This window comes from Thamnophis elegans, chromosome 4, assembly GCF_009769535.1.
Source record: "Thamnophis elegans isolate rThaEle1 chromosome 4, rThaEle1.pri, whole genome shotgun sequence".
In the NCBI taxonomy this organism is placed as follows: domain Eukaryota; kingdom Metazoa; phylum Chordata; class Lepidosauria; order Squamata; family Colubridae; genus Thamnophis; species Thamnophis elegans.
The window spans coordinates 84767679-84795293 of NC_045544.1; the positions used below are offsets into that span (position 1 = coordinate 84767679).

General features: G+C 43.3%; 1 protein-coding gene across 1 annotated transcript; it reads left to right on the top strand.

The window, feature by feature from the left end:
* Positions 1-17702: 17702 nt before the first annotated feature.
* On the top strand, positions 17703-21004 carry LOC116508322 (carbohydrate sulfotransferase 9-like). The gene is made up of 2 exons (XM_032216892.1): positions 17703-17897; positions 18927-21004. Exons 1-2 carry the CDS (start codon positions 17804-17806, stop codon positions 19736-19738), a joined length of 906 nt encoding a protein of 301 aa, XP_032072783.1. The 5' UTR covers positions 17703-17803; the 3' UTR covers positions 19739-21004.
* The last annotated feature ends 6611 nt before the right edge of the window (positions 21005-27615 follow it).

Sequence of the window (27615 nt, forward strand, 5' to 3'; positions counted from 1 at the left end):
TTCATAATTTTTCCCACGTCCCGGGCCATTCTAGAAAAACCCCGCTTTATTTTGGGGCTCACTCACTCCCCCGCCCATCAGCTGCCACTAGCTCGCTCGTTAGTTCCCCCATCTATTTCTAAAAATCTAAGCCAGCCCAGGCTGCTGCTCACTGATTGGCCTGGACTCCAGCCAATCAGTGAGCTGGCTGGGATGGAAAACTTTAAGCACGCCGCGGCGTGCTCAAAGTTTTCCATCCCAGCCAGCTCACTGATTGGCTGGAGTCCGCTTAGCACGCCGCATGAGTCGCAGGAGTCTCCATTTCTTTTCGCCTTCGCCGCTTCATGGCCGTTTGCTTTGTTTTGCTGCTTCACTGGTGAGTAACCGGGAATTAGTAACCTGCGCGAGGTTAGTGAAACAGCCACCGCCGCTCTCCTCCCCTTCCCTGTGTGTGAGAAAGGCGCCTGCTTGCCAGCCCGCCCACCCTTGGGCTCCAGGGGCAGCACCTTCCCAGCGCCGCTGCGCTGGTTCCTTCACACCCCTCCCACCCCTCTGCCTCCTCAGACCTCCACGCAAGAGCGGCGGAGCAAACGAGTGGCCACGGCTGTCATTTTAAACGAGGCTCTGCTCGCTGCTCATCCCGCTCCGAGCCGGGAAAGGGGCGCTTTGGCAGGGCTTCCGCAGTACCTGCAAGGACTGCCATGTGAGGTTGGCGGCGGTGGCGGCTGCTGCTGAGGGCCTTTAGTAACCTGTGCGGGGTTAGTGAAACAACCGCTGCCGCCCTCCTCCCCTTCCCTGTGTGCGAGAAAGGTGCCCGCTCGACAGCCCGCCCACCCTTGGGCTCCGGGGGCAGCACCTTTCCAGCGCTGCCACTGCCGTGCTGCTTCCTTCGCGCCCTGCGGAGTTTTCTTGTGTCTCCCAAGTTGCACCCGTCCTGTGTGCGAGAAACTCCGCAGGGCGTGAAGGAAGCAGTGCAGCAGCGGCGGCACTGGGGAGGTGCTGCCCCCGGAGCCCAAGGGTGGGTGGGCGGGCTGGTGAGCGGGCACCTTTCCCTTTGTCTCCCAGGTTGTGCCCGTCCTGTGTGCGAGAAAGCCGTCCGGCACAGCTTTCCCAGCCTCCTTTCTGTGGAGGCGCCCTGCTCACCATCTGCCGGTGGCGTCTCCTGCCCCGGTTCCACCTCTTCCAGCTGGCGGCCAACGAGAGGGAAAGGCAGGAGAAAGAGTGAAGGCGACGATGGCGCTGCTCTTCTCCACCCTCCACGTGGTGTTGGGCCTTTTTTTCGCCATCAGTGGGGGATCGCCGGAGACGCCCACCGGCAGATGGTGAGCAGGGCGCCTCCAAGGCAGGAGGGGAAACTAATCCGGGCTGCTGAAGATCTCATTGTCTGCGGGAAAAACTTCGGGGCAAATTCTGTTTACGCGGTGGTCTCGAGATGCGCAGAAGTAGGGAAGGGAGGGAGGGCAGCGCTAATGGATGCTCTTTCTCCATCGCGATCTCCTCTTTTGATCTGTGACCACGAGCCGTTCCTATTGGCCATTTCCTTTGTGACATCTCTATCAGGCGCCGGGCTTAGTTTCCGTATCAAGAGAGACCAGAGATCGCAGGGTTTCTTGTATGCTGCAAGGAGAGGCAGAAGCCAAGAAGAGCCGAGCCTGCCTTCTCGCTACCCATGCTCCGCCCCGTTCACCGGGGATGGGGACAGCTCCCCGCTAGACTTGCTGCCAAACTGGATGGGGAAAGGGAAAGCTGTTCCTACCAGCCGAAGTCAGAACCATACTGTGACCAAAGTTTGGAGAAAAATATGTGTGTGTGTGTGTGTGTGTGTGTGTGTGTGTGTGTGTGTGTGTGTTTGATTGAGCGAGGGATCCGGTAAGGGAACTGCGCCTATTTAGAAAAGGTAAATTATTGCAAACATGATCAGTCGAAGATAAGTATGAGGACAGGTTGGGTGGTAGAGAGAAAGTGATAAAAGAGTGGGAGAGAGGAAGAAAAAAGAGGGGAGAGAGACAGAAAGAGACAGAGAAGGAGAGAGAAAGTGACAGAAGAGTGGGAAAGAAGGAGAGAGAAAGAAAGAAAAAGAGAAAGAGGGTAAGAGAGAGAAAGAAAGAGACAAAGAGGAGAGAGAAGGGAGAAAGAAAGAATAAGTGAAGGAAGAATGGAAAAGAAGGAGAAAGAGAAGAGAGACAAAGAGAAAGAGGATGAGAGAGACAGAGAGAGAAGAGAGGAAGAGGAAAGAGTAGGAGAGAACATCTCATTTCAACCCTGAGGTGCAAATATTCTCTTTGATTGGTAATTTTATTTGCCCATTTACTATCCAATACTCTCATTTCTCCTTAAGTTCATGAAGAATTCCCTTCTTTTTATTGAATTTATCACAATACCTCGAGAACAACTTTTTCAGCATAGCTTTACAGCTATTTAAAATATATAGTAATTTAGGTCAAGTTTTCAGAACATTAGTCTATTTATAAGTCAATGGTTGCGACCATTTTTCACACTTAGCGACCGTTACAGCATCCTCATGGTCACGTGATCAAAATTATGTTTGGCAACAGGTTCGTATTTATGCTGGTTTCAGTGTCCTGGGGTGACCTTTTGACAAAATATAAAATTTTTAATCAAGCCTTCCTCCTCCCCCCCCCCCCCCGTCACTGGTGTCCCTCTTTACCAATCTGAAAATCTGGTCACCTTAGTTATTAAATGAATCACTGCAATTATCAAGGGAATCATGTGAACATTAAGTGAATCCAGCTTCCCCCTTTGATTTTGCTTGTCTGACACTCGTTTGGAAGGTTGCAGGTGGTGATCACTTGACCCTGGGAAATTGTAACCATTGTAAATAATGCCAGTTACCAAAACTTTGATCATGTGATCATGGGGATGCTGCAACAGTCATAAGTCCAAGGGTTCACTTTTTTCAGTACCTTTGGAAGTTCAAGCTAAACAAATGGTTGTAAGATGAGGATTAACTCATATAGATATAGAGGTAGAGGTAGAGGTAGAGGTAGAGGTAGAGGTAGTGGTAGAGGGATGGATGGATGGATGGATGGATGGATGGATGGATGGATGGGTAGACAGACAGACAGACAGATATACTATAAATAAATATGCAGCATACAGACACACATACACCTTGATTCATCTCCTGTATTCTATGTGCACCCTTCTCTGTTGATATCAGTACTTGAGTTCTTACATCCCATTAAACAATAATGTATAGGTTTACAAGTGGGGTGGTAAATTCTGATTCAGAATCTTTTGGAACTCAGCCATTTCCTTAGCAATTTTTAATTGCTAGGTTTCACCTTAGAGAACCAGAGTTTTAAGAAAATAGAAATACTATGATAGTGTGAGGAATTGGCTTTATCTTTTCACCTACTTTTAACACATTATTAGGACCCTGGAAGGCCTGTGAAAAGAGCTGGTTGTCCATTTACAGATTGGTCCCAGAGTGCTGGAAAGAGGGGTGCATCTAGATGACACAGGGATAGGGATGGACAATCCATGGGCCAAAGACTATATGGCTTGTAGCACCTGTTTGGCATCCCATAACCCAGCCCAGCCCTCAGATCATATCCCTATATATTTGGCAACAAGGACAGGTAGTCCTCCCCTACAGGCTGTATTGTTTAGAGACCCATCAAAGGTATAGTAAGATTTTAAAAACCAGCTTTTCAGACAATCTTCATATTTATAATTGTTGCAGTATCCTCTGCTTGCATGAACACCATTCCCAAACAGCTTGCAACAAGCAGAGTTAATGAAGAATGAAGTAGTAAAATTGTAAGCGGCAATCATATATGGTTCATTAAATAATCACAGTATTTAGTGGTGGGGTTCCTGTTCTAATTTGAGGTTATTAAGTGAGGATAATCTGCCAACTTTCTAATGGTGCCTTTCTTCCTTTTGCCACTTACAAAAAATTAGGAGCAAAACAATACACCAAGCTTCTAGAAAGTGTAATGCTTCAAGCCTCAGTGAGCACAATTCTGACTATTGCTGTCTAAAGGTAGCCACTTATAGAAAGAAAGTTGCCAAGGTGGCGCAGTGGTTAAATGCAGCACTGCAGGCTACTGCTAGATCAGCAGGTCAGCGGTTCAAATCTCACCGGCTCAGGGTTGACTCAGCCTTCCATCCTTCCGAGGTGGGTAAAATGAGGACCCAGATTGTTGGGGGCAATATGCTGACTCTCTGTAAACCGCTTAGAGAGGCCTGAAAGGCCTATGAAGCGGTATATAAGTCTACTGCTATAAAGTTTGTTGGCAATGAAAAAGAGATTGAAAAAAAATAAGTTAAATGTTAACCTATTCAATAGTAACAATTAACTAGGGATCATAGCTCACAATATGTCATTTACTGGCCACTAAAATAATGAATTTAAAAATAGTAAAACAAGTTCCAGATATTGCATGAAGTAAGGTATCTTTAAATCCTTTCACAATGCAAAAAGACCCAATTAATTCTCACTAGATACTTCATCTAAATTTTTATTTAAAACTCTACATATATTGGTTGAAGGCATTTTCCCACTATATCAAGTGTTATTGGTGTGTACATATATTTGAGTTGGCAGAAAATTATATTGGAATGAAATTTGCTTTTTCTGGTCTTGTTCCTGGTCATTGCCAATCACCTTCCAAAGTAACAAATGACAAATGACAAAGCTTAGTAGATTTTATCTAGAGCACTGTTTCTTGACCATCGCACCATTAAGATGCATGCTCTTCAGTCCCCAGAATTCCCCAGCCAAGACTGAGAAACACTGATCTAAAGATTCCTCTTAGATGATGTCAGAAATAAGGTAGAGAAAATTACTTTAATGCCAGCACTATAAAGATGACTTTGACCTGTGTCATTCACAATAAGAAAAAAATGCTGCCAAGGTATTACTTGGGTTATGATTAGGCACACGTGGGACCTGATATGACAGAAGTAAGAAAAATGTGGATGCATTACATGAATACCCGATAGATTGAAAGGTTGATAACTTACAGTTTGAGAAATATATAAAACAGTTAAATGAGTAAGTAAGAAATGCTCACTATCTCAAAAACAAACATTACTCAATACAGATTGCATTGTAGAAAACACGGAGAATTAAGGTGACCAGATTTTCAGATTGGAAAAGAGGGACGCCCTTGACCGGGGGGGGGGGGGGGGGGGTTGTTTAAAAAAAAAAATTTTTGTCAAAAGGTCACCCCAGGACACTGAGACCAGCATAAATACGAATCTGTTGCCAAACAAAATTTTGATCACGTGACCATGAGGATGCTGCAACGGTCGCTAAGTGTGAAAAATGGTCATCAGTCACTTTTTCCAATGCCATTGTAACTTTGGTCACTAAATGTTTTCCCCCTCCTCGAGACTCCTCACTTAGCGACCATCAGAAATACGAATCTGTTGCCAAACATCAACATTTTGATCGCGTAACCATGAGGATGCCACAACGGTCGCTAAGTGTGAAAATGGTCGCTAAGTGTGAAAAATGGTCATCAGTCACTTTTTTCAATGCCATTGTATCTTCCTGATTATTAAAAGTGCAAATTCACTCAGTGTCAATCATGACTCCTGAGTCCATTTCAAAGTATTGTGCATTGAAATTTTTAAAATGGCTTGTTTCAATTTATTTTGGATAGAATCTTTTTTTAAATAGTCTAAGACAATTTAAAAAAAGAATCAACACAGAATACCACTATTTTAAAAAATCATATGCACAATAAATAAAATATTATTTTAAAATACATTGAGCCTATACTCCTTACAGTAAATGACTCATCTGGAAACAAGCCAATAGCATTTTTTGTGCTTTCAAATTTACAGATTTTCCAAAATCAGCTTAAAGTCCAAATATTTAAAGACCACCCCCCTCAAAGCTATCTTACCAGAGCTTTAAATATCTTCTGGGGAGGCCCTGCTAGTAATCCCATTCATGACAAAGGTAGGGCTTTCTCAGGAGGAAGGTCTCAGCTGGTGCCCATCCTTTGGAAACCTCCTCCAGAGCAGGGAGCCCTAACCTGCTGTCCATTCAGGAAGGCTGTACAAATTATTCTGTCTTCTAGAATCTAGAGCCATTGGGATTTAATATGGTTTTATCACTGGATTTTCTTTTTATTGTTTTTGTGGAATTGTTACAATGATTTTATAATAATATAATTTTATTTGGCATTTTTGTTGCTGTAAACTGCTGAAAGCCCCTGATAGAATACAAATTATTTAATAATAAATTAGGAAATGTGTAACTGTTTTCTACACATTGGTTTGTTTGAACAGCTGAAATCAAGCCTGTTCACCCAAGGCAATTCTAGAGTAACATGTGCTTCAGGACAACCTCCCTCTTAGACTGCTTTTTAAAAATGAATTATGCCTTGCTTTTTCTATATTATCTTCACTGACACTGTTAGTTTTATTGTTTTCTTGAAGAGATATTTTATTATTCTTTTGTAAATCCTTTTGGATTTTTTCATGAAGAATTCCAGTATAAAAATAAAAAAAACAACACCCTAGAGTAAGCTATCTTTTTCAAATACACTTGCAGTGGCAACCTATTACATATTACCTGGCAAAAGAAATCAGTGTTTCTTAAAATCTCTCCTTGGAGTCCAGAGGGTCAGACCCAATCAAGGGTACTCAAAATTCAAATTTGCCAGCCTATGTTGAAATCCCATCAAACAATTGTGAGAATCCACAGTAGCAGTGAATACTTAGATTTCAATATTTAATGCAATACATATTGATAAATATAACCCATACAAACAAACACCATTTTGGGATCCTGAAAGAAATTTTTTAAAACAAAGACAGTAATATAGAATACAATAGATTGTATTTGTTTCAGAAGTTCCTCTTTTTGGCTTGGTTCTTTAATCCAGAGATACGGAATTTGTGGGTCCTTGATATTCTCTGTGATTGGCTGTTTTCAGAGGGCAGCAAGACCACCCAGTTCAACCCTAAGCTACGCACATTTTTTTCTATCAAATTATCTTGAACAATAGTTCAATAGAGTGCTAAGTAGGCATTCTACATGAACCTGCAATTTTATTGCTATAATATTTATTATTAATTTAAAAACTCAGCCAAGATTCAGGCGGCTAACACATACAACTGTAATGTTTTGAACATATTTTTCTCTCTACACTATACAGCCTTCTGATGCATGAAATGAAACTCTTACTCTTAACTCAGACTATAGGCACACAATCTTTCCAGTAGTTCACATACTAGTTGGTAACATCTTAATTTGAGGCTTGATTGGAACATTATACAGAAGTTATTGAAAGACAGTAAAATGGACATCAACAATCTCACACCCTGCTCAAAGTTGTGACAGCAAGTTTAAATTTTTGACCTTAACTATCAAGAAAAAAAACAATTTTAAAACTGGCATGTCAGTGACTTCTTAAAAGTCAGGATGCCTGGTCAAGATTAAATTGCAGGTAGATTTCTTATCACTTTCTAAAAAGAGAAAAATTCAGAACATAACAAATAAAAGGTTGTGAATTTCACAGATGAGACAGAAAACCACAAATGGGCAAATATGATCTAGAAAGGCATGACTCTCCCATATTATGGGAATCCCATAAACCCTGCAGATGTTCATAATGAAATTATATTTAACTATTTGGGACAGAAAGACAACAAAGACTATTTTTTTAAAAAATTCACCAATATCACACCATAAGATTCTTTATCTTTTCTTTGCAACAATTCCTAATGGCACAAGAAATCTCCATCAATATCTATCCCCAAGAAGAAAACTCTTCTTTCACAGCAAAATAATGTAGAAAAATTACAAACAATAACTCTTTTCAGATTTATGCACCACCCCAGTAAACACAAATGTTTGATCAGAAAAAATATGTCCAAGATAGGAGCAATAAGCTATACACCATGATTTAGGAGTTTGATTTTTTTCAAAAATAAATGCTAAAATACTAAACTGTATATATGCACATTTAGGTAAATAGTGTTCTGTATACCCTCTCGGAGGCGGCGATGGATCCCAATCACGAATGGACGCCGCCCGCAGATAACTTCCACACGGTTCAGGGGCTTCTGCCGGGCAGCGGGACCCCCGGAAGCGAGAGGAAATTGTCTGCGGGCGGCTGGCAGCGCCCCAACCTCTCCTCCTGCCGCGCGGATCCATTTTGATTCACGAACGGATTCCGCGGCAGGAGGAGAGGTTGGGGCGCTGCCAGCCGCCCGCAGACAACTTCCACGTGGTTCAGGGGCTTCTGCCGGGTGGCGGGACCCCCGGAAGCGAGAGGAAGCCCCGGAAGCGAGAGGCTGCCCCGGCGATCGATCCCAATCACGAATGGACGCTGCCCGCAGATAACCTCCACGCGGTTCAGGGGCTTCTGCCGGGTGGCGGGAGCCCCAGAAGCGAGAGAAAATTGTCTGTGGGCAGCTGCCAGCGCTCCAACCTCTCCTCCTGCCGCGCGGATCCATATTGATTCACGAACGGATTCTGCGGCAGGAGGAGAGGTTGGGGCGCTGCCAGCCACCCACAGACAACTTCCAAGCGGTTCAGGGGCTTCTGCCGGGCAGCGGGAGCCCCGGAACCGCTTGGAAGTTGTCTGCGGGCGGCTGGCAGCGCTCCAACCTCTCCTCCTGCCGCGGCGATCCATTTTGATTCACGAACAGACTCCGCGTTCCCCACCTCTCCTCCTGCCTCTTCGTGAATGGGATCGCCGCCTCCGAGAGCGTGGGGGCAGCTGCAGCCGCCCGCAGAGAACTTCCACGTGCTTCAGGGGCTTCCGCCGGGCAGCGGGAGCCCCGGAAGCGAGAGGAACTTCTCTGCGGGTGGCTGCAGCTGCCCCCACCCTGTCCTCCTGCCGCGGCGAGCGAAAAATTCGATTAGAATTAGATTACTCACCAGTCAGCGCAGCTGCAACCTCTTTCTTCTTTTGGCGAAAGGAAATGGAGACTCACGCAGGCGTGCTGAAAATTTCCCATCCCAGCCAGCTCACTGATTGGCTGGAGTCCAGGCCAATCCAATTAGTGAGCGGGAGGCTGGGCTGGCTTAAATTTGTAGGTAAAAGGCTAAAAGCACGCTTTTTATGGCGCTCACCGCTCCCGCCCATCAGCTGCTAGCTTGCTGGGCTGGCTCATCTGGTAGGATAGAGAACAGAACGATGAGCCAGCCCAGCAAGCTAGCAGCTGATGGGCGGGAGCTGCGAGCGCCAAAAAAAGCGTGCTTTTTTAAAAAGCGTGCGGGACGCGGGAAAATGCATTGGAAAGCGGGGGTGTCCCGCCAAAAGCGGGACGTCTGGTCACCTTAGGAGAAGAGACCGACATTTCAATATTCCTAAAGATTTTGAAACTGAAAAGAAGTCAACTGAGCAAAGATGAAATATGCTTGCCTGATTGCATGAGAATTCATTTATTCATTTTTACAGTCTATTTTAGATGCGTACCTCTTCTTCCACTCCAGATTACCTTATGCCAGGGACGTGCACTCACTAGAGGCAGGGGAGGCAGGGCCTCACCAGTCTCCTCAGGAAAAGGAAGGAATTTTAAAGATTTTTTCTAAAATAATTAAGGCCAAGCTAGTTGCTACCAGACTTCAACTCACAGTGATTCGAAGTGTACATAGTGTTTAAGTATAGGAGGAGGCCAGAGAACTCGGGGCCTCCTTTGCATAAGGGTTTTTTTGCCTTTTAACGGTTAACCAAGTGTTAAAAGCAAAAAAATTAGTATGCAAATGAGGCCCATAGTTCTCGGGCCTCTTCCTGCAGAGGGCACGTGGTGGCTCTAGGAGCCACTATCCTAGCCTGCCTGGCCCTGGAGCCTAGCTAGACCGAATCTGGAATTTTGGCATAGCTGGAAGGTATGTTGGTCACAGGGAGGGGGAAGGGGGGAGGAATTAAATTTATTTGTAATTTAAGTAATTGTCATTTGTTTTTATTGTGTGTGTGTGTGTGTGTGTGTGTTTCTTAACTTCACTCAAACAAACTCTCTCTCAATTTGAGAGAGAGTTTGCTTGAGAAGAGAGGGAAGGAGCAGATGCAGGGAGGGGAGCCTTGTTTGTTTGAGAAGAGAGGGGCAGCCCTCTCCCCCCCATCCTGCTCCCCTCTTTCTTTCCTCCTCCTCCTCTCCCCTTTCTTCGCCGGCTGCCACCTTGCCCCCCTCCGCCTCCTCCATCCCCCGCTGTGTCCGCCAGGCGTCTTGCGTTGGCATAAATGTGAGACGCCTGGCGGACACAGACTTGGGGATGGAGGAGGTGGGGGCGAGGAGGAACTGCAGAGGCGAAAGGCGAAGAGGGGTGGGGAGGGTGTTTTCAGCCCTGGTGCCATCTCCCAGCCAGCAGCCCCAGGAGGAAAGGGCGAAGAGGGGTGGGGTGGGGTGTTCCAAGAAGCCCCCTCCCCTTTTTGGCACTCCGCAAGGCCTGCTGGAGCTCTGGGAGAAAGCAGCGGGAGCGGAATGCTGTCAACTATTGCCGGAAAGTCCGGCGGGGGAAGCAGGGCTCGTGGAGACTTGCTAGCAGCTGGCTTCTCTGGAGCAGAGGGAATGCGATAGAAGCGGAGCGGATCCTCTTGCTGCTGCGATCCGCTCCGCTTCTATCGCCCCCCCCCTCCGCTCCAGAGAAGCCGGCTGCTAGCGAGTCTCCACGAGCCCTGCTTCCCCCGCCGGACTTTCCAATAGATGACAGCATTCCGCTCCCGCCACTTTCTTCCAGAGCTCCGGCAGGCCTTGCGGAGTGCCAAAAAGGGGACGGGGCTTCTTGGAACATCCTCCCCCACCCCTCTTCGCCCTTTCCTCCTGGGGCTGCTGGCTGGGAGACCACGGCTCTTGCTCCAGCCTGCTGCGTGGGGGGGGGGAGCTGCTTTCTTTCTTTTTGCCTCACCAGGCAGAAGCTTCACCTCACGTCACTGCCTTATGCAATGTATTACCACTAGATGTAAAACTTAACATTTCTAGATCCAAGTCAAGTCTTCTTTAGCCGTATTACCAATAGGGCTAAAGAGCAAGAGTCAACCCCAAAATACTATTGCTTCTGGTATTGCTGTTATGCTTATATGAAGGCACAAAGACAGGCTAAACACCTGTAAACAGCAGACAATTCTTCAGATTATAAATACCAGAGTAAACACCATGAAGCCAAGATGATCCCTCTATAGATTGAAAGTTTTACATAAATATGGAGGTCTTTCAGTTATTGTTTGCAGAATAAGGAAGAGAACTATTCAGAAGACTCTTGTGAAACCTGCCTGGGCAAGTTAGCTAATTTCAAGAGTGGTGGAGAGATATTCTAGTATCTGCTGCCTGAAACAATAGCATCAGTTTGCTGAGGGATGAGCCATCCTTTTTACCAATGTTTGCTGACATTGGTCTGTACACATATTAGGCAATGTGTTTTTGACCTGGGGACAGCCAAGTGCATGTCTAATAGCATGAAACTGAGTTAAAAATTTAAGCATCTTTGTGGAGGACTTGGAGGAGGGGCTTGAACATATATTAAGACTCACAATCTTTAACATATCCATTTGAACTTTTATTTGAATGTAAATTATTTCTCAGAGTGTGTTTAACGTTGGGTTGTACACAAATGCAGTTTATTTTGTTAGATGTTGAAAAAGATGAGTAGGGTTAAATATTGATAAGGATCGTGCAACAAAACCTTCCCCCATACTCTTTAGCAGAAGTAAACATGATACGTTCTGTCCATTTGTTGCCTCATAATTGTTTCAGACTAGATTGGACAGAAGCAGGAACTGGAAGAACCCATATTATTCAGGCCATCCTATTTATTTCCCAGCATTGGCTAATTCTTAAAAAAAAACATGCAGCCAATTAACACAACCAACGTTTTTTCCAGTTTGGTTCTGAATAAGAGCTTGTATTATATGAACTATTTGGAGACAGAGAAAAACTGACAACTTAATCTGTTGAAATGAAATGGTAGTATGGCTTCAAAAGCCTGGACAGTTTCACCTCCTCAGGAAAACTGAAGAGTTCTAGCACATAATCTTAGGAAAATAAAATATATCTACTTGTGTGAGAGAAAAAAACAGAGAGATAAGGAAATATATTTTTAAAGAAAGCCTTGTGAAGCATATGTAGTCACTACCAGACAAGGAGTCATATGCTGGGAAGCCCATATGCTACTGCATGTTTAAAATAGTGACACACTAGATCATTTTTTATATTCTGTCTGGTTAAGTGACTCATGGGCTGCTTTAACTACTTCCTGAATAGGCTGTTTTTCGAAACTTTCTTTTTTTAAAATAGTAATTTTATTAAAAATTAAATTGAAACAATAAAATTTAATACAAACCTTTAATAAAGAAAAAGGAGAAGGTCTGATAAAAAAGAAAAATAAGAATATAGTAAAGAGGGGGGAAAAATATATAAAGAAATTAGTTTTCCCTTCACAAGAAGTATAAACAATTTTAGTAATATATCAGCTTTGTTTAAAATGCAACAAATGGTCAATTCTTCCCATATCCCTTCTTGTATCTATAAACCATACCCTGAAATCCTTGTCAATTCAGTCAGGATGTCAGTAAAAGTCCATAAAGTGTTACTACAAAAGACAACATATGGATACAACATATTAAGAATCAGTTTGATCTAGTGTTTAAGGCACCTGATTACAAACCAGGAGACTGTGGATTCTAGTCTCATCTTAGTCGTGAAAACTGGCTCTAGGGGCAGTGCTCATCTCTGTTTCAAAGCCAAAGAGCCCGCACTGTCCAAAGACATCTCTATGGCCATGTGGCTGGCATGACTAAATGCTGTAGGCGCATGGAAGGCTGTTACCTTCCCACCAAAGGTGGTTCCTATTTTTTCTACTTGCATTTTTACATGCTTTCGAACTGCTAGGTTAGCAGAAGCTGAGACAAGTAATGGGAGCTCACTCCATTACACAACGCTAGGAAATGCCGAACTGCCCACCTTTCTGATTGACAAGCTCAGTGTCTTAGCCACTGAGCATCCCTTTTACTTTTTATTACTTTCTTCAGTACAAGTAAATGAATAGCACCTTCCATTGAAGGCAACTGGTTCCTTTCAGTGGCAGAGCAGCAGCATGATGCACAAACACCTGAGTCACTCAACAATAGCTGAGCTACTTCTTATTTACTTAGCAGCTTAACTTGTTCTTTCCTTTTCATCTCTTTCCCTATTAGGTTTATTGAAGGAAAGGTGGGAGTTAAGAAGGTCAAATCATGAAGCCACTTTTATCTTTTTTTCCCCCCACATCTCATTTAAGAGCTCACGATAGATTACATAGACTCCCTCTTCGCATTTCTTTTCTACAACAGCAACTTTGTGCTCTCTTTTACACACACACATCTGCAATATATAAATAAATTGTTACAAATTATTCCTCCTTAGTATGAGGGAAAGAATTTTCCATAACCCATAAACACAACGATAAAGTTTTCGTAACAATAGTATGGAATCATTTGCTATTAGCATGGGGACCTTGGTGTTCTCCAGACTGATGATATTATCTAGTTGGGTAATGAAAAGTCTGCAAGAAAATAACCAAGCTCAGAGAGCACCAAGGACCCACAGTTTAACCCTGAACTACAAATATTCTCTTTCAATCCTTTCATGGTATTGGACCTGGGTACTTGAGAGACCGCCTGCTGCCAATTACCTCCCAAAGGCCCATTAGATCCCACAGATTAGGCCTCCTCCGGGTTCCATCTACTGGCCAATGTCATCTGGCTACTACCCGGAGGAGGGCCTTCTCTGTGGCTGCTCCGGCCCTTTAGAACAAGCTCCCCGCAGAGATTCGGACCCTCACCTCTCTCCAGGCTTTCCAAAAAGCCGTTAAAACCTGGCTGTGTCGGCATGCCTGGGGTTGATGAGTTCCCTTCCCCTCTCGAATCGTGTGACTGTTGGTTGTCTTTTAAATTCCCTTGTACCTTTCTGTTGTAGTTTCTTGTGTTTACCTCCCCCCCCTTGGGTTTGTGAGCCGCCCTGAGTCCCTCAGGGAATAGGGCGGCATATGAATAAAATAAACCTCAAACCTCAATTTGCCATTACCTTTTCCCTTCTGGGATGTTTTCTGACTTTCCAATCTAGCCTATAGCCCTAAGATTTCCTGGTGGTCTGCTACCAAAGTATTGGCCAAATTCAACTTTGCTGAGCCTCAATCTTATTGGCCATTTCCTATCTTCTACATCAATGTTGAATAAGCTATATCTCACTTCCTGATTGAAAAATTGATTCTGAGAAACATTTTCTTAGCATTAACAGCTTCTGGCTGGTGCAGCCTCTACATTCTGTAAATAAATAATAAGATTAAAAAGAAAAGAGGAAAAATAATTACATCAAACAGGGTGGTCGAAGGGATTTTCTTTTCTTTGTAAGTTTTGTTTTAAAGTGCCATAGTCATTTATATTTTTATGTGCTTTCAGAATAAGACAAGGAATGCCCCATGTGGTAGCAGTGTTAAGCTCTTGGAAGACAGACTGGTGTTCTTTATTACAGAATTATTATATGTGTTTTAATCCATTATGCAAACCAACAGGATCAGATAAATCATAACTAAAATTTCCTTTTCTTCCTTGGAACTGTGACATTGCAATTTTATCTTTGTAGTGGTCCATTATAGTATTAATGCGAATATTATATTTTCTCTTATAGCCATGCTGTTAGAAAAACTGGCAACTTAAGAGGGTCTTAATTTTTTTAGAGTTCTTAAGGAAAGAAATATCAATATATGCCCAATCAGTAGAGGAAAGAGGAAAACTGTTTTATAAAGACATCATTAACTTTGACATATATTTCATTTATCCTTAAATTAGCACAATCTTGGTTTTCTTTTTTCAGTCGGGGAGGGGGCGTTATAGCTTTAACCACCCTCTTTTGTAAATCCAGTAATGAGCCATTATTCAGGTTGTTTTTCATCCCTTGGGTTATCATTTGTATTTTCACTTTAGTTTTCATCTCTATTTTACAGTTCAAAACTTCTATTTTATTTTCTGGTATTTTCGCATATGCTGGGTTTTGTTTTATTTCTTCATTCTGGCAATCTGTAAATTCTTCCAAGATATTCTCCCTTGCATCTTTCATTTCTTCTTCAAGATCTTTTTTAAATGGTGCCTTTTCATGAGCAAATATTGTTGTTGTTATTGTAGCTGCAAGCCTATTTCATATTTCTTCAAAAAAAAAGCCTTTGAAAGGTCCCCAGTGTAATACTTTTATCCGTCATCTTTGTAAGTTTCATTCCTGGTTATCAAATTCAAAAGGATCGAAAACAGACTTTTCTTTTTCTCTAACTGGAATCTTTAGCAACATCTAGTGTCTCCTTTGTGAAATCACATAAGGTAAAGGTAAAGATTCCCCCACACATATGTGCTAGACCCATGATGGCGAACCTATGGCACACGTGCCACAGGTGGCATGCGGAGCCATTTGTCAGGGCACACAAGGAAATGCCCTCTCAGCTGGCCAGCTGACTTTGGCCTTCTTTTGAGGCCATTTTTTGCCGTCTGGAGACTTCCCTGAAGCCCCCAAAGGGTGAAAAACTACCCCTATGAGCAAACCGGAAGTGACTTCCAGTTTGCCCACAGGTCCATTTTTCGCCCTCCGGAGCCTGTGGGGAAGCCTCCTGAAGGCTCCGGAGGTCAAAAATCGGCCCTACGGACAAACTGGAAGTCACCATTCCCAAACTTCCAGGTTCCCCATAGGTTCATTTTCTGCCCTCCAGAAGCTTCAGGGAAGCTCCTGAGGCCTCCAGAGGGCGTCCGGGGGCAGCGGGGGGATGTTTTTGCCCTCCCCGGGCTCTTGGAAAGCCTGGGCAAGGCAAAAAAATGGCAAAAGTGGGGGGTGTCACTGATCGTCCACATGCACGCACACCGGAGTGGTGTGTGCATAGCACTATGGGTGTGGTACACCAGCGCACAACCCCCCCTGTGCTCCCCCCCCCCCGCTTTTGGCACAGCAGCCAAAAAAGGTTTGCCATCACTGTGCTAGTCATTCCCGAGTCTAGGGGGTGGTGCTTATCTCCATTTCAAAGCTGAAGAGCCAGCAATGTCCAAAGACATCTCCGTGGTCATGTGGCTGGCATGACTAAACACCAAAGGCACACGGAATCACATAGCCTGCCTCAAATTTCTTTAGCTTCTTTTTTTTAATCAACTAATCATTTTTCCCTGAAAAACCAAACAATTTATATTTCCACGAGGATATTATTTTGTTTTTAATTATTTCAAAAATCATAAAAGTAAAAGTCATAAAATTCCAAATATGAAATCAAATAATTCACATTTGTCTGGTCTCTTACTTTGTTTCCAACTATTTAAAATTCTTATCTAGCTTCCTATTTTTTATTTGCATTCATTAAATTGGTTTATTCTTTTAAAATGTTTTTTTATGAACCTGTTGTTCATATCAGCTCTGCTGGGCTTGAGAGCTTGATGGATCTCCTCATCTCCTGATGGGCAAACTCATGAGTTAATCAATGTCCTTTGGCCTTCTCATGAGGAGTAGGTGTCTTGAGTGCAAGTAGATGATTTCTCATCCTCTCTGTATCCAGAGAGGCTCTGTTGGATGAGACTTGCCACAAGTTATGCTCATTATATAGATAGTTAAATGTATTAATGGCGGGAGGGGAGATATAAAAATGTCAACTCAGTCCTACTAGTGTATAAGGTTCCAGTTTTAATGCTAAGTACTGTGCATATAAAATATTAATTGAATTCTCACTCATAGTCTCAGTAAAATTAAGGCAATTTAAGAAAGTAATGATTAATTGAACTTTTTAGTTTGATACATCTATTCTAAAAACAAGTAATTAAGATATTTTTGTTTCTTATTGTCTTTTTTCAGTCTTTAGTATTGGGTGAGTTTATACAGAAAGTTTGTATTTTCATAAAGGGATTAACAGACTGCCCCTAAAAAAGTTTCTGAAGATAGTTGCTTAAAGAAAGATAGTTATTTCTCCGAAGGACTTGTTATCAAAAAGTTCAATCTTTTCTTTTTTGGGGGGGGGCTCTCCAGATGCACTGTACAATATCTCCCAGTTGCTCTAGTGGCCTAGTCATTCTAGCTGATGGCAATGAGAATTGCAATCTATCATATTTGAGAAGTGTCTGCTGGGGAAAATTTCTATGAAACCTTTACTTTTAGTAAGAACTAAAGTGGTGCATTGGTTAGAGTGCAGTATTGCAGGCTACTTCAGCTGACTGCTAGCTGCAGTTTGGCAGTTCGAATCTCACCAGCTCAAGATTGTCTCAGCCTTCCATCCTTCCAAGGTGAGTAAAATGAAGACCCAGATTGTTGGGGATAATATGCTGACTCTGTAAACTGCTCAGAGAGGGCCGTAAAAGCATTGTGAGTCTAAGTGCTATTGCACCTTAGGGAAGCCATTAGCTCTTTGATCACATAGCATCACTTTGTAGCAAAGACCCATAAAGAGCCTATTCAGGAGACAGTGACGTCTCTAGAAGAAAGACACCACTTCTTGCTTCTGTCCATTTACAGAGAAAACTCTATTCCCTGGATTCATTTGTTAAATATATGACCCCTCTTACTAGTTTTATCAACATTCAATTACATTGGTGATTGCTAGAGTTTAAAAAAATATTTAAGAAAAGATTTTGGTGGGAGGTAGGGTTAAAGCTGAATGTAGTTGTGAGTTTTTCATAATCATGTTCAGAAATACAACAGTGTAACATGAAATAGATTTTTCCCCCTTTTGTTTGTCACAGTTATATCAGCAAGGAAAGTCCAGGCATGTTCAAACAGTACTTTAGCCTTATTACTGCTGCCCAGAATAAACATCCAAGAGTGTTTCTGTGGACAGGGCTTCATATGATTGCTTTCTGTTTTCCTTAGCTGTTCTCCCTTGGGTAAGACAGACAAGACAATGCGTTTTCTCCCTCGAGCCATCATCTTTACTTGCATAGGTTTTATTTCCCTGTTATGGTGGCACCATCATCTCTCTACCCCTCAGCAGCAAGGTAAGATACCCCCCCCCCCATCCCTGATCTGAAAGCAACACTAAGTTTGCCTCGACGTGTGTTGAGGCAATGTAGGCAGTGGAAGGCACTTTCCCATGTTCCTAGAATCAAGACATTTAATAGGTCTCTTGCAATAGAGGCCAAGGAAATTTTAATAAATTTATTAAAACAAAAATCAACTGTCCCTAACACGTATGGCTTAATTGGAGAAACACTCCTTCAAATCTGCCATATTCTCTTTCTTTTTTTATACAGACATATATATCTGTTACATTTTATTAACATTGCCCATGAATCCTGGCTCCATAGCAGAGGACTAATTTTGGTGACCTGGTAACACATAACAAGCAAATAATAGTACTAGAGTAACTTATGCTTAGTTGTTTCCTCCTCTTCCTTTTCAAAAAAGTATCTTAATAATATAAAAAAGTAACTTCATTGATATAGTATAGCAGTAAAATGAATATGGTATTTATTTCAAGTGTTCATTATTTGATCAGCAATTTGTAGTAGGAGAAAAAAAGCCAGGGAACAAAGTTGCTGGTTACTCAGTGGCACAACTGGCGGAGACAAAAAAAGTGGGGAACACACACACACACACACACACACGTGTGGGTGTGGGTGGGTGTGGGTGTTCCAGCATAGCTCTGGAACGCCTTTAACAATTTCAACTAAATTTGATACACAGATGACTTAGTCTCTGGAGAAAAATACTGTGAGGGTAAGACACCCCTAACACCCCTCGGTGTGTGTGTTCTGTTAAGATACAGCCTGTTGTGCCATACTGGGTTCTACTGTACAGCGCAGTAGAGTTGCCATAGTAATGGCTTCACAGTACTCCACAATGGACTCCCTCTGTGAAGGGAGAAAATACAACAGTAGAAATTACATTTGATCCGGACATTTCCCCCCATAAATAAATGCCCAGGCAATGCTGGGTTATCGGCTATTTAGAACTAAAGGGACAAATGTTATCAAGCAGTTGATGATTCACATCCTTGAATAGCTTTTACCATCCTATGTTTACAGACCATTTGACCATCGAAGAGGAGATTGATGTACCCCTCACATTTGATTCTCTTCTACATATTCAGCAGGTCAGAAAAAAGACATTGCGGTCTTTTTGCAAGAAAAAGAGCAAACTCACTAAACTTCCAGCTACCCAAAAGGAAGCTTCCCAACTACTCTCTTCTATTGCAGTGAATCACAAACTGAATTTCCTGTATTGCAAAATACCAGGCACTGGGGTGGAAGAGTGGGAGCAGCTATTGGAAGTAATATTGGAGAACAAAAATGTCACATTGGAGGTGCCTGTCCACTATCACCAGGACTTTGGTGACAAAATGGCCTTGAGTAAATATAACTTGACATTAATGGAAGCTCTGCTTAAAGCCTACACAAAAGTGGTTTTCATTAGGGATCCTTTCCACAGACTCGTTTCTGCTTACATGCATTGGATGGCAGACAATCTAACCTTCAGAGAGTTCATTGACTACATCATGTACAGTGGATTGAAGAATGCCAGTGTTGAATGGACACCCTTAGTTAAGCTGTGTCATCCATGTCTTGTTCAATATGACTATATAATAATGTTTGGGTTTCTTGGCAATGAAGTGCACCATTTGATGCTCCGGAATGGATTTCCTGATAACATCCAGATGCCCAAATTCACGGACTCCAAGATCCAGCGGACATATAACTGGCTAGAAGAAGAGATGTTCGGTGAATTATCCCTTGTGCAGAAGAAAAGGCTTTGCCATTTTTTTCGATTTGACTTTGCTGCATTTGCCTTTCCCAGAAGTTTGCTCTGGGACCTCATATGTGTTTCTGGAAACAGCTAGGATTATCAAAGACATCAAAGAAGAATGCCCAGAACTGAACTGATGAAGTGAAATCTCAGATTCTTATAGAATGGGGACCTACATTGGTAACCTTGACATCTCGTAGAAGCAAATTCCATAATGTAATTACCTGCTTTGAAAAGAAACACTTCCTTTTATTGGTCCCAAATATTCTGGAATTGTAGTCCATTTTTATTGTATGCTCCTTAATAATCTGCAAATAATCAAAAGCATTGTCTGGATACAGAACTTTTGGAAAACAGTAGCACATTTGTACTACTGTTATTAATGGCATTTCATTCAAGGAGAACTAATTTGGTGAAACAAACAACATATTTGTGACTCAACATCTCAAGAATCATTTCACAATTTCTTTTTCAGGTTGCATAACTGAAGACAAGAAGCATCCACCAGAGGCTCTAGATTTTAATTGTTTGATAGAGGTTTTGAATAAAAGGAATGATGTACTTCTGGTATGTTGCACCTTTTCCCATTTAATCTTTTGAATGCCTACCCTTTGAATTCTGTATTTTCCATGTTATTCTTTTACTTACTGCAAAATGGAGTTATTCTCACACATTCCTGCCTGAAATATAGGTGACATAAAAATCAGAACCACTTTGAATTTTACTTTTGAAGCTATCAAAATAACTGTTGTGACAGAACAGCTTTCAGTATAGACCAATATATCATCACCTCTGATGACCTTTGTGGCTCTTTACAGTTCATGGAAATTACCCACGTATGGCTGCATGATTCAATGGTGGTATATTGGTTTTTAAGAAGAGATTGGACCCTTGAGCAGGTGATTGGAAGATCTCCAAGGTCTCTTCTACCTCTCTTATTCTGTATTCTATTCTGTATAAAATTAATGGTCCATATTGATTTATACATTTTGGCCACATCTAAGAAATAAAATCCAGATTTGAATTGTGTAGAGAATACAACATTTGATTCCCAGTGACTGTAATCTAGGCAAATCTAGCTTCCCCCACATATATTTTGTGAAATATCTTCTCCCATAAATGAGAATGATGTTCATCTTTGATGATGGCCATGGGGAGGGACTAATGTGCTGCATTTGGCGGCCAAATGGAGAAAAGGAGAAAACCTTCTGTTCAAAGCATAGTTGTTCCTGGCAAACATCCAGGAGGGAGAGAAGTTGTGTGTCTCCTGAGTCATCATAACATTATGTAAAAACAACAAAAGCATTTAAATACATGTTTATTTTTCAAAACGTTACATTTAGCACAGACATCCAGATTGATCATAAAAGAGTAAGATCATTTAGAAATGTCTGTAACTTATGCAGGTAAAATTAATCTGCATGCTTCCTGGAAAAGTAGCTTTCTTATGAAGAATCATTAATAACAAGATGTTATTGATATCTATCCCTTCTTTTGCAAATACCACGGAGCAGATACAGTGAATTTGAATTCTTGTTTAACATCACATTTTATGGGCATATTTTATATCACAGATTTTGTTAGCTTTTAAAAGAGGCCAGTGATTAAAAAAACAATTTCTTTCTGAAACTAGAGATCAGCTAGGGAATGGGTTTTTCCAATGAATCAAGTGAATAAAAAACCAAAAAGTAGGGTTTCAGGATGATCTTTTTCTTCAACAAGATATTAGATATGGCTCATGAAGTTACACAAACCACTTATTAAGATTGAAATGATACATCTGCATTATTTTCCTTCACATCATTCCAACAACTTCATCCAAAATTTTCAATGATGAGAAGAGTTTTTGTCATGAACTCAGGCCCTGGATGCTTCAGAGGTGATCATCACAGTAACATCAAATGCCTGAGGAATAGTGTTGTTTCTATGATGCAAAATGCCTAATTGTGGTGAATTGCAGCTGCAGGTAAAAAGGAACATCTGCCAGGCCTGCAGTTATATTCCTTTTAGGATGTTTGGCCTGCCACACTCTCTATTATTTTACTATGCTGTTTCATTAGTGTAGTAATTGGGATGGGGAATAGGAAGGAGTAGAATTGTAGAATGTGTTGTTGTCATAATAGCACATTCCTTTCTAGAAGCCCAAGGTCATCTTTTGTCTCTGCACCTCTGCACCTGACCAGAACTAGATGGGTGTAAATGCCAGCATGGCAGAAATTGGACCATGTGATGGATTTATGGTTGTGGGGCAAGGTTTTGAACTTTCAACTGGATGGGAATCCAAGGAAGCTTTCAGATTCGGGATTCCACAGATGTGTCAACATGTCTATCTTATTAAATTGGAACTTTGATGAAAGTTATGTCTTGCGCTCTGACTTAATTCTGCATGATATTTGGAACACTGACATTATCTCATCCTAAATTGTAATGCAGAATCAACCATGATTAAGCCCAGAATCTTGATGAATCTTGTTTGCCCCCCAAAAAATGAAGGCAGAACTGGTCACTGGCCTAGTAATGCACTTTGATTTGCCCATCTCATGTATCAATATTAGAGCTCAATAAAGTAGAGATATCAAGACATTGACAGCCCTATGGAACAATTTCTTCTATTTCTTCTGTCAAAACACAAAATAGTAGCTATCAACATCAAATGCAAAGTATTGTTTAATAAATGACAAACAAGAGTTGTAACTGATTTATTTCACCTTATTATAAAACAGTACCATAACTCATTTTTTATGATCTTGTAGTACATGAGGACTGTTAGGAATATAATTCTAACGGTTGGGTTGGCAATATATAAATCATGTAACAATGTTGTAACTGTGTCTTTAAATCATACTGTAAAATGTGATTGGTTGCTGTTTTCCTCAATCAGCCATAAGAGGGAGCCACAAGGACTGTTAGCTCTCTCTCTGTTTGTTAGATGCTGGGTTGATCTGATCTGAGTGCCATGAGCTATTGTAAGTTTTTGCAACTGCTAGTAAACTTTGTGTACCAGCTGATTATATGATTACTGGACTATGTTAACTGAAAGACATTGATGACTGACTGAATTATCCATGTATGATTTGGACTTTTTGATGAACTCTGATACCTCTATTTCCACAAAAGTAAAAACCTATTTAAACTACAGTGTCTCTGTATGCTGGTTTGTGTGTTCTTCAACACAATTCTCACAAAGCTTCGCTGACGTACTCGCTCTTACCTAACTCGAGCTTACCTAACACTGGTATGGGCCAGAGTGTACCAGACATAGCTAAAGGAGAGTTGGTGTTGATACGTAATACCACATACAGACAGCTGTTTATTTAGTGATTGTACTATCCTGGAGAAGATGGCAAGCGACCATCAACAAGCCTATCGATGATAACCCGGTTGGATGGAACAAACTATGTTTCCTGGTCTATGAAATGCAGTCTACTCCTGTGTAGGGAAGGTTTATGGGATGCTGTACAGAATCCACTGGATGTAACTGCTTGGAACCCAGATAATGATGATGATGCCAAGAAGATAGCAGATTTTCAGCAATGCAACAAACGGGTGTTGTGTATTATTGGTCTAACACTGAATGACCAACAATTAATATATATTAGTGGAGAAAATTCTGCTGCAAGATGTTGGGAGAATTTGAAGAGGATTTATGTACGTGACACTGTAGGTGCACACATACATCTTACACGCAAACTGTTTAGGGCACATCTTCTGAGAGGTGGAGATATGTTAGCTCATTTAAACTTCATGAAAGGGGTTTTTCAGGAGCCACATGAAAAAGAATTAATCTTTTCTGAGCTACATCAAGTTTATATCATACTCTCCTCACTGGATGAGAGTTATGATGTTTTGTGTCTCTCTTGAAGTCCTAACCCAAAATGAACTAACATTGACTGACATTACTGCACGACTGTTGGAAGAGTCAAGAAGAAGGATAGAGAGGGAACAACTGAGAGAGAAACCTTCACAACATGAGGAGTCACTTTCTACTGCCTATACTGTTAGAAAATGTTTTTCTTGTGGGGCTAAGGGACATATAGCTCAGTTCTGTAAAAAGGCAAAACAACAGAATGCTGGAAGAGCTAGAAAAAATGCGAATCTCAACTTAGGTAGATCTACTTTGGCTATGTCTAGCAATGCACCAATAGACCATGATTCATAGGTTGTTGATAGTGGAGCATCACAGTGTATTGCTAGAGATAGAAAAAAGGTTTGTACAAATGACCAGGAGCAAGGAACATGTATGTTTGGCAAATGGATGGAAGGTGAAGGCAGCTGGTGAAGGTAATGCATGTTGTTCATTCCTAAAGGAGAAGTTACCAATGTTATATGTACCTAAACTGAAATTTAATTTATTATCAGTAAGGGCTCTAGTTAGCATTGGCTATGTGGTAACCTTTAGGGAGATCGCTGTATTATTGAAAAGGTGGGTAACAGGGTTACTGCTACTTTAAAAAACAGTTTGTATGTTATACCGGATGGCCAGATGGCTAACACAGCTTATTATAATGTTAAACCCCATGATGCATGCATACATTTACTACAAAGATGCATGGGGCACATTAATTTCAAGATTTGATTTGATTTGATTTGTCTTGTATGCCGCCCACTCCCAAAGGACTCCGGGCGGTTCACAATAGACAAGGGAAAGGGGGAAAACTAGACAAAGACAACACTTTAAAACAAAACCACAACATTCACAATTTCCGTGGGGCTGGATATTTCACAGGCCCCCCGGCCAGCTGGAGCAGCCAGGACTTGATGGCTTTGCGGAAGGCCGGGAGGGTAGTAAGGGTCCGGATCTCGACAGGGAGATCATTCCAGAGGGCTGGAGCTGCAACAGAGAAGGATCTCCCCCAGGGGGTCGCCAGCCGACATTGGCTGGCAGATGGAATCTGGAGGAGATCTAACCTGTGAGATCTAATTGGTCTGAGGGAGGTAATCGGCAGGAGGCGGTCTCTCAGGTACCCAGGTCCAATGCCATGTAGGGCTTTATAGGTAGCAACCAGCACCCAGTGCACCTCGCAGAGGATAGGTGTGACGTGGGTGTAACTGGGTGCACCCACAATCGCTTGCGAGGCTGCATTCTGGACTAACTGGAGTCTTTGAACACTCTTCAAGGGCAGCCCCATGTAGAGCGCATTACAATAATCCAGTCTTGAGGTCACAAGGGCGTGAGTGACTGTCTGAAGGGCCTCCTGATCCAGGTAGGGTCGTAATTGGTGCACCAGGTGAACCTGGGCAAAGGTCCCCCTGGTCACAGCCGACAGGTGGTGTTCTAAAGTCAGCTGGGGATCCAGGAGGACTCCCAAATTGCGAACCCTCTCTGAGGGGCGTACAATTTCACCTCCCAGCCTGAGAGATGGAATAATTGGCCAATCTTTGGGAGGGAACATCAGAAGCCACTCGGTCTTGTCTGGATTGAGTGCCAACTTGTTTGCTCTCATCCAGACCCTAAGAGCCTCCAGGCACTGGCACATCACTTCTACTGCTTTGCTGAGTTGGCACGGGGCAGACAGATACAACTGCATATCATCTGCGTATTGATGGTACTTAATCCCGTGCCGGCGTATGATCTCACCCAGCGGCTTCATGTAGATGTTAAATAGGAGGGGGGACAGGACCGAACCCTGTGGCACCCCGTAATTGAGGGGCCTTGGGGTCAATCTCTGCCCTCCAACCAACACCGACTGTGACCTGTCCGAGAGGTAGGAGGAGAACCACCGAAGAACGGTGCCTCCCACTCCCACCTCTCGCAACCGTCGCAGAAGGATACCATGGTCGATGGTATCAAAGGCCGCTGAGAGGTCAAGGAGCACAAGGATAGAGGGGTGGCCCCTATCCCTGACCCGCCAGAGATCATCGATCAGCGCGACTAAAGCAGTTTCCGTGCTGTAGCCAGGCCTGAAGCCTGACTGAAAGGAGTCCAGATAATCGGCTTCATCCAAGGACCGTCGGAGTTGAGAGGCCACCACTTTCTCAACAACCTTCCCAACAAAGGGAAGGTTGGAGACTGGGCGATAGTTGCTCAAAATGGCTGGGTCCAGAGACGGTTTCTTCAGGAGGGGTCTCACCACCGCATCCTTTAGGAGGGGCGGGAAGATTCCCTCCTGGAGAGAGGTGTTAACAATCGTCTGGATCCAGCTGCGTGTCACTTCCCTGCTGGTCGAGACCATCCAGGAAGAACACGGGTCCAGTATACAAGTGGAGGCACTCACCGCTCCCATGGCCTTGTCCACTTCCTCAGGAGAAGCACGTTGAAACTCAATCCATAAAGTATGCTCAAGACCTTCCCCCGGTACCTTGGCTGGTATCGTGCAATTGGAGTCCAGCTCTGTCCGAATCCGAGCGATTTTATCTGTTAAATACTGAACAAATTCCTCAGCTCTTCCTTGTAAAGGGTCATCCGTATCCCTCCCTTTCAAGAGGGAGCGGGTTATTCTAAACAAGGTGGCTGGGCACAATTCAGCGGATGCAATAAGGGCGGCAAAATGCGAACATTTCGCCGCCCGTATTGCCACGAGATAGGCTCTAATAAAGGCTCTCATCAGTGCTCGGTCTGACTCAAATAAACTGGCCCTCCAGCGGCGCTCTAGGCGTCTCTTTTGGCGCTTCATCTTCCAGAGTTCCTCGGTAAACCAAGGGCCCCTCCTGGATCCGCTGCCTCGGAGAGGTCGCAAAGGCGCAATCCGGTTTAGAGCCCCCGCCGCCGCTGTATTCCAAGCAGCGACTAAGGACTCCACCGGATTGTGGATGATAGTGTCAGGTATTTCTCCAAGCGCCGTCTGAAATCTCATAGGGTCCATCAGGTGCCTGGGGCGGAAACACCTAATCAGTTCCCTCTCCCTACAGTGGGGGATTGGCTTCCAAAAGTCAAGCCTCAGTAGGAAGTGATCAGACCATGACAAGGGCAAGGTTTTAATGCCCTTCAACTCTAGATCACATCTCCACTGCTCCGAAAGAAATACGAGGTCAAGTGTGTGGCCAGCTGAATGAGTCGAACCCCGTATTACTTGGGTCAAGTCCATGGCTGTCATGGAAGCCATGAACACCTGAGCCCCATCAGAGCGTTCACCAAGTGTAGGCAGGTTGAAATCCCCCAGAACCATAAGCCTGGGGAACTCTATCGCCAACTCGGCTACTGACTCGAGGAGCGAGGGGAGGGCTGTTGCAACGCTGTTGGGAGGTAGGTACGTTAGCAACAAACCCACTTGACCACCAAGGTCCAACTTCATCAACAGGGACTCACACCCGACAAGCTCCGGAGCAGGGATCCTACGAGGAACTAAAGACCTTCGGATGATGACAGCCACTCCCCCACCCCTTCTCTGGGGTCATGGCTGATGAAGCACCTGAAATCCCTCTGGGCACATTTCGGTGAGGGGGACTCCTCCTTCTGGGCCCAGCCAGGTTTCAGTAATACATGCCAGGTCTGCCCCCTCGTCTAAAATTAGGTCCCGGACAAGGGGAGCTTTGTAAACCACAGACCTGGCATTTAGCAACAACAGCCTGAGACCAGGGCCCTGACAGTTCTCGCCACCTGGCCCTGGAGTGGAACTAACAGGGCAGGAAGGAGGGATCTTTGTGATGTAGCGAACCCTCCTTCCCCGGTAATGGCTAGCCCTGAAGTTCCCGTTGTACCTGCCCCTCCCCATAGTGACCGTAATGCTCCGGCCCACCCCTGCTACCATAGACCCCATAACCCCTCCCACAGCCTCCGCACCATCCAGCAGGCAATTCTTATCACTCATTCTAGGACGGGAGATAGGCCTGGGCCCCCTACCACTTCTGCAATAGCACTCAGTGGAGGAGGCACCAGGCGGTACTCTCAATTCTCTCATACACACACAGCCACTCACCCATGCATTCCCCACGGGTATAAGTTAAACACAAAAAATACAACAATATGACGTTAAAAAAAGTGGGTACAAACATCAGCCAAGCATACCATTCACACTACATTCCTAAAAAATT

What these genes read in the sequence shown, in the direction of transcription:
- LOC116508322 (XM_032216892.1), top strand. Translation starts at nt 17,804, where the DNA reads ATGCGTTTTCTCCCTCGAGCCATCATCTTTACTTGCATAGGTTTTATT. An exon ending in CTCTACCCCTCAGCAGCAAG is followed by an intron (nt 17,898 to 18,926) that starts GTAAGATACCCC and finishes CTATGTTTACAG; the next exon opens with ACCATTTGACCATCGAAGAG.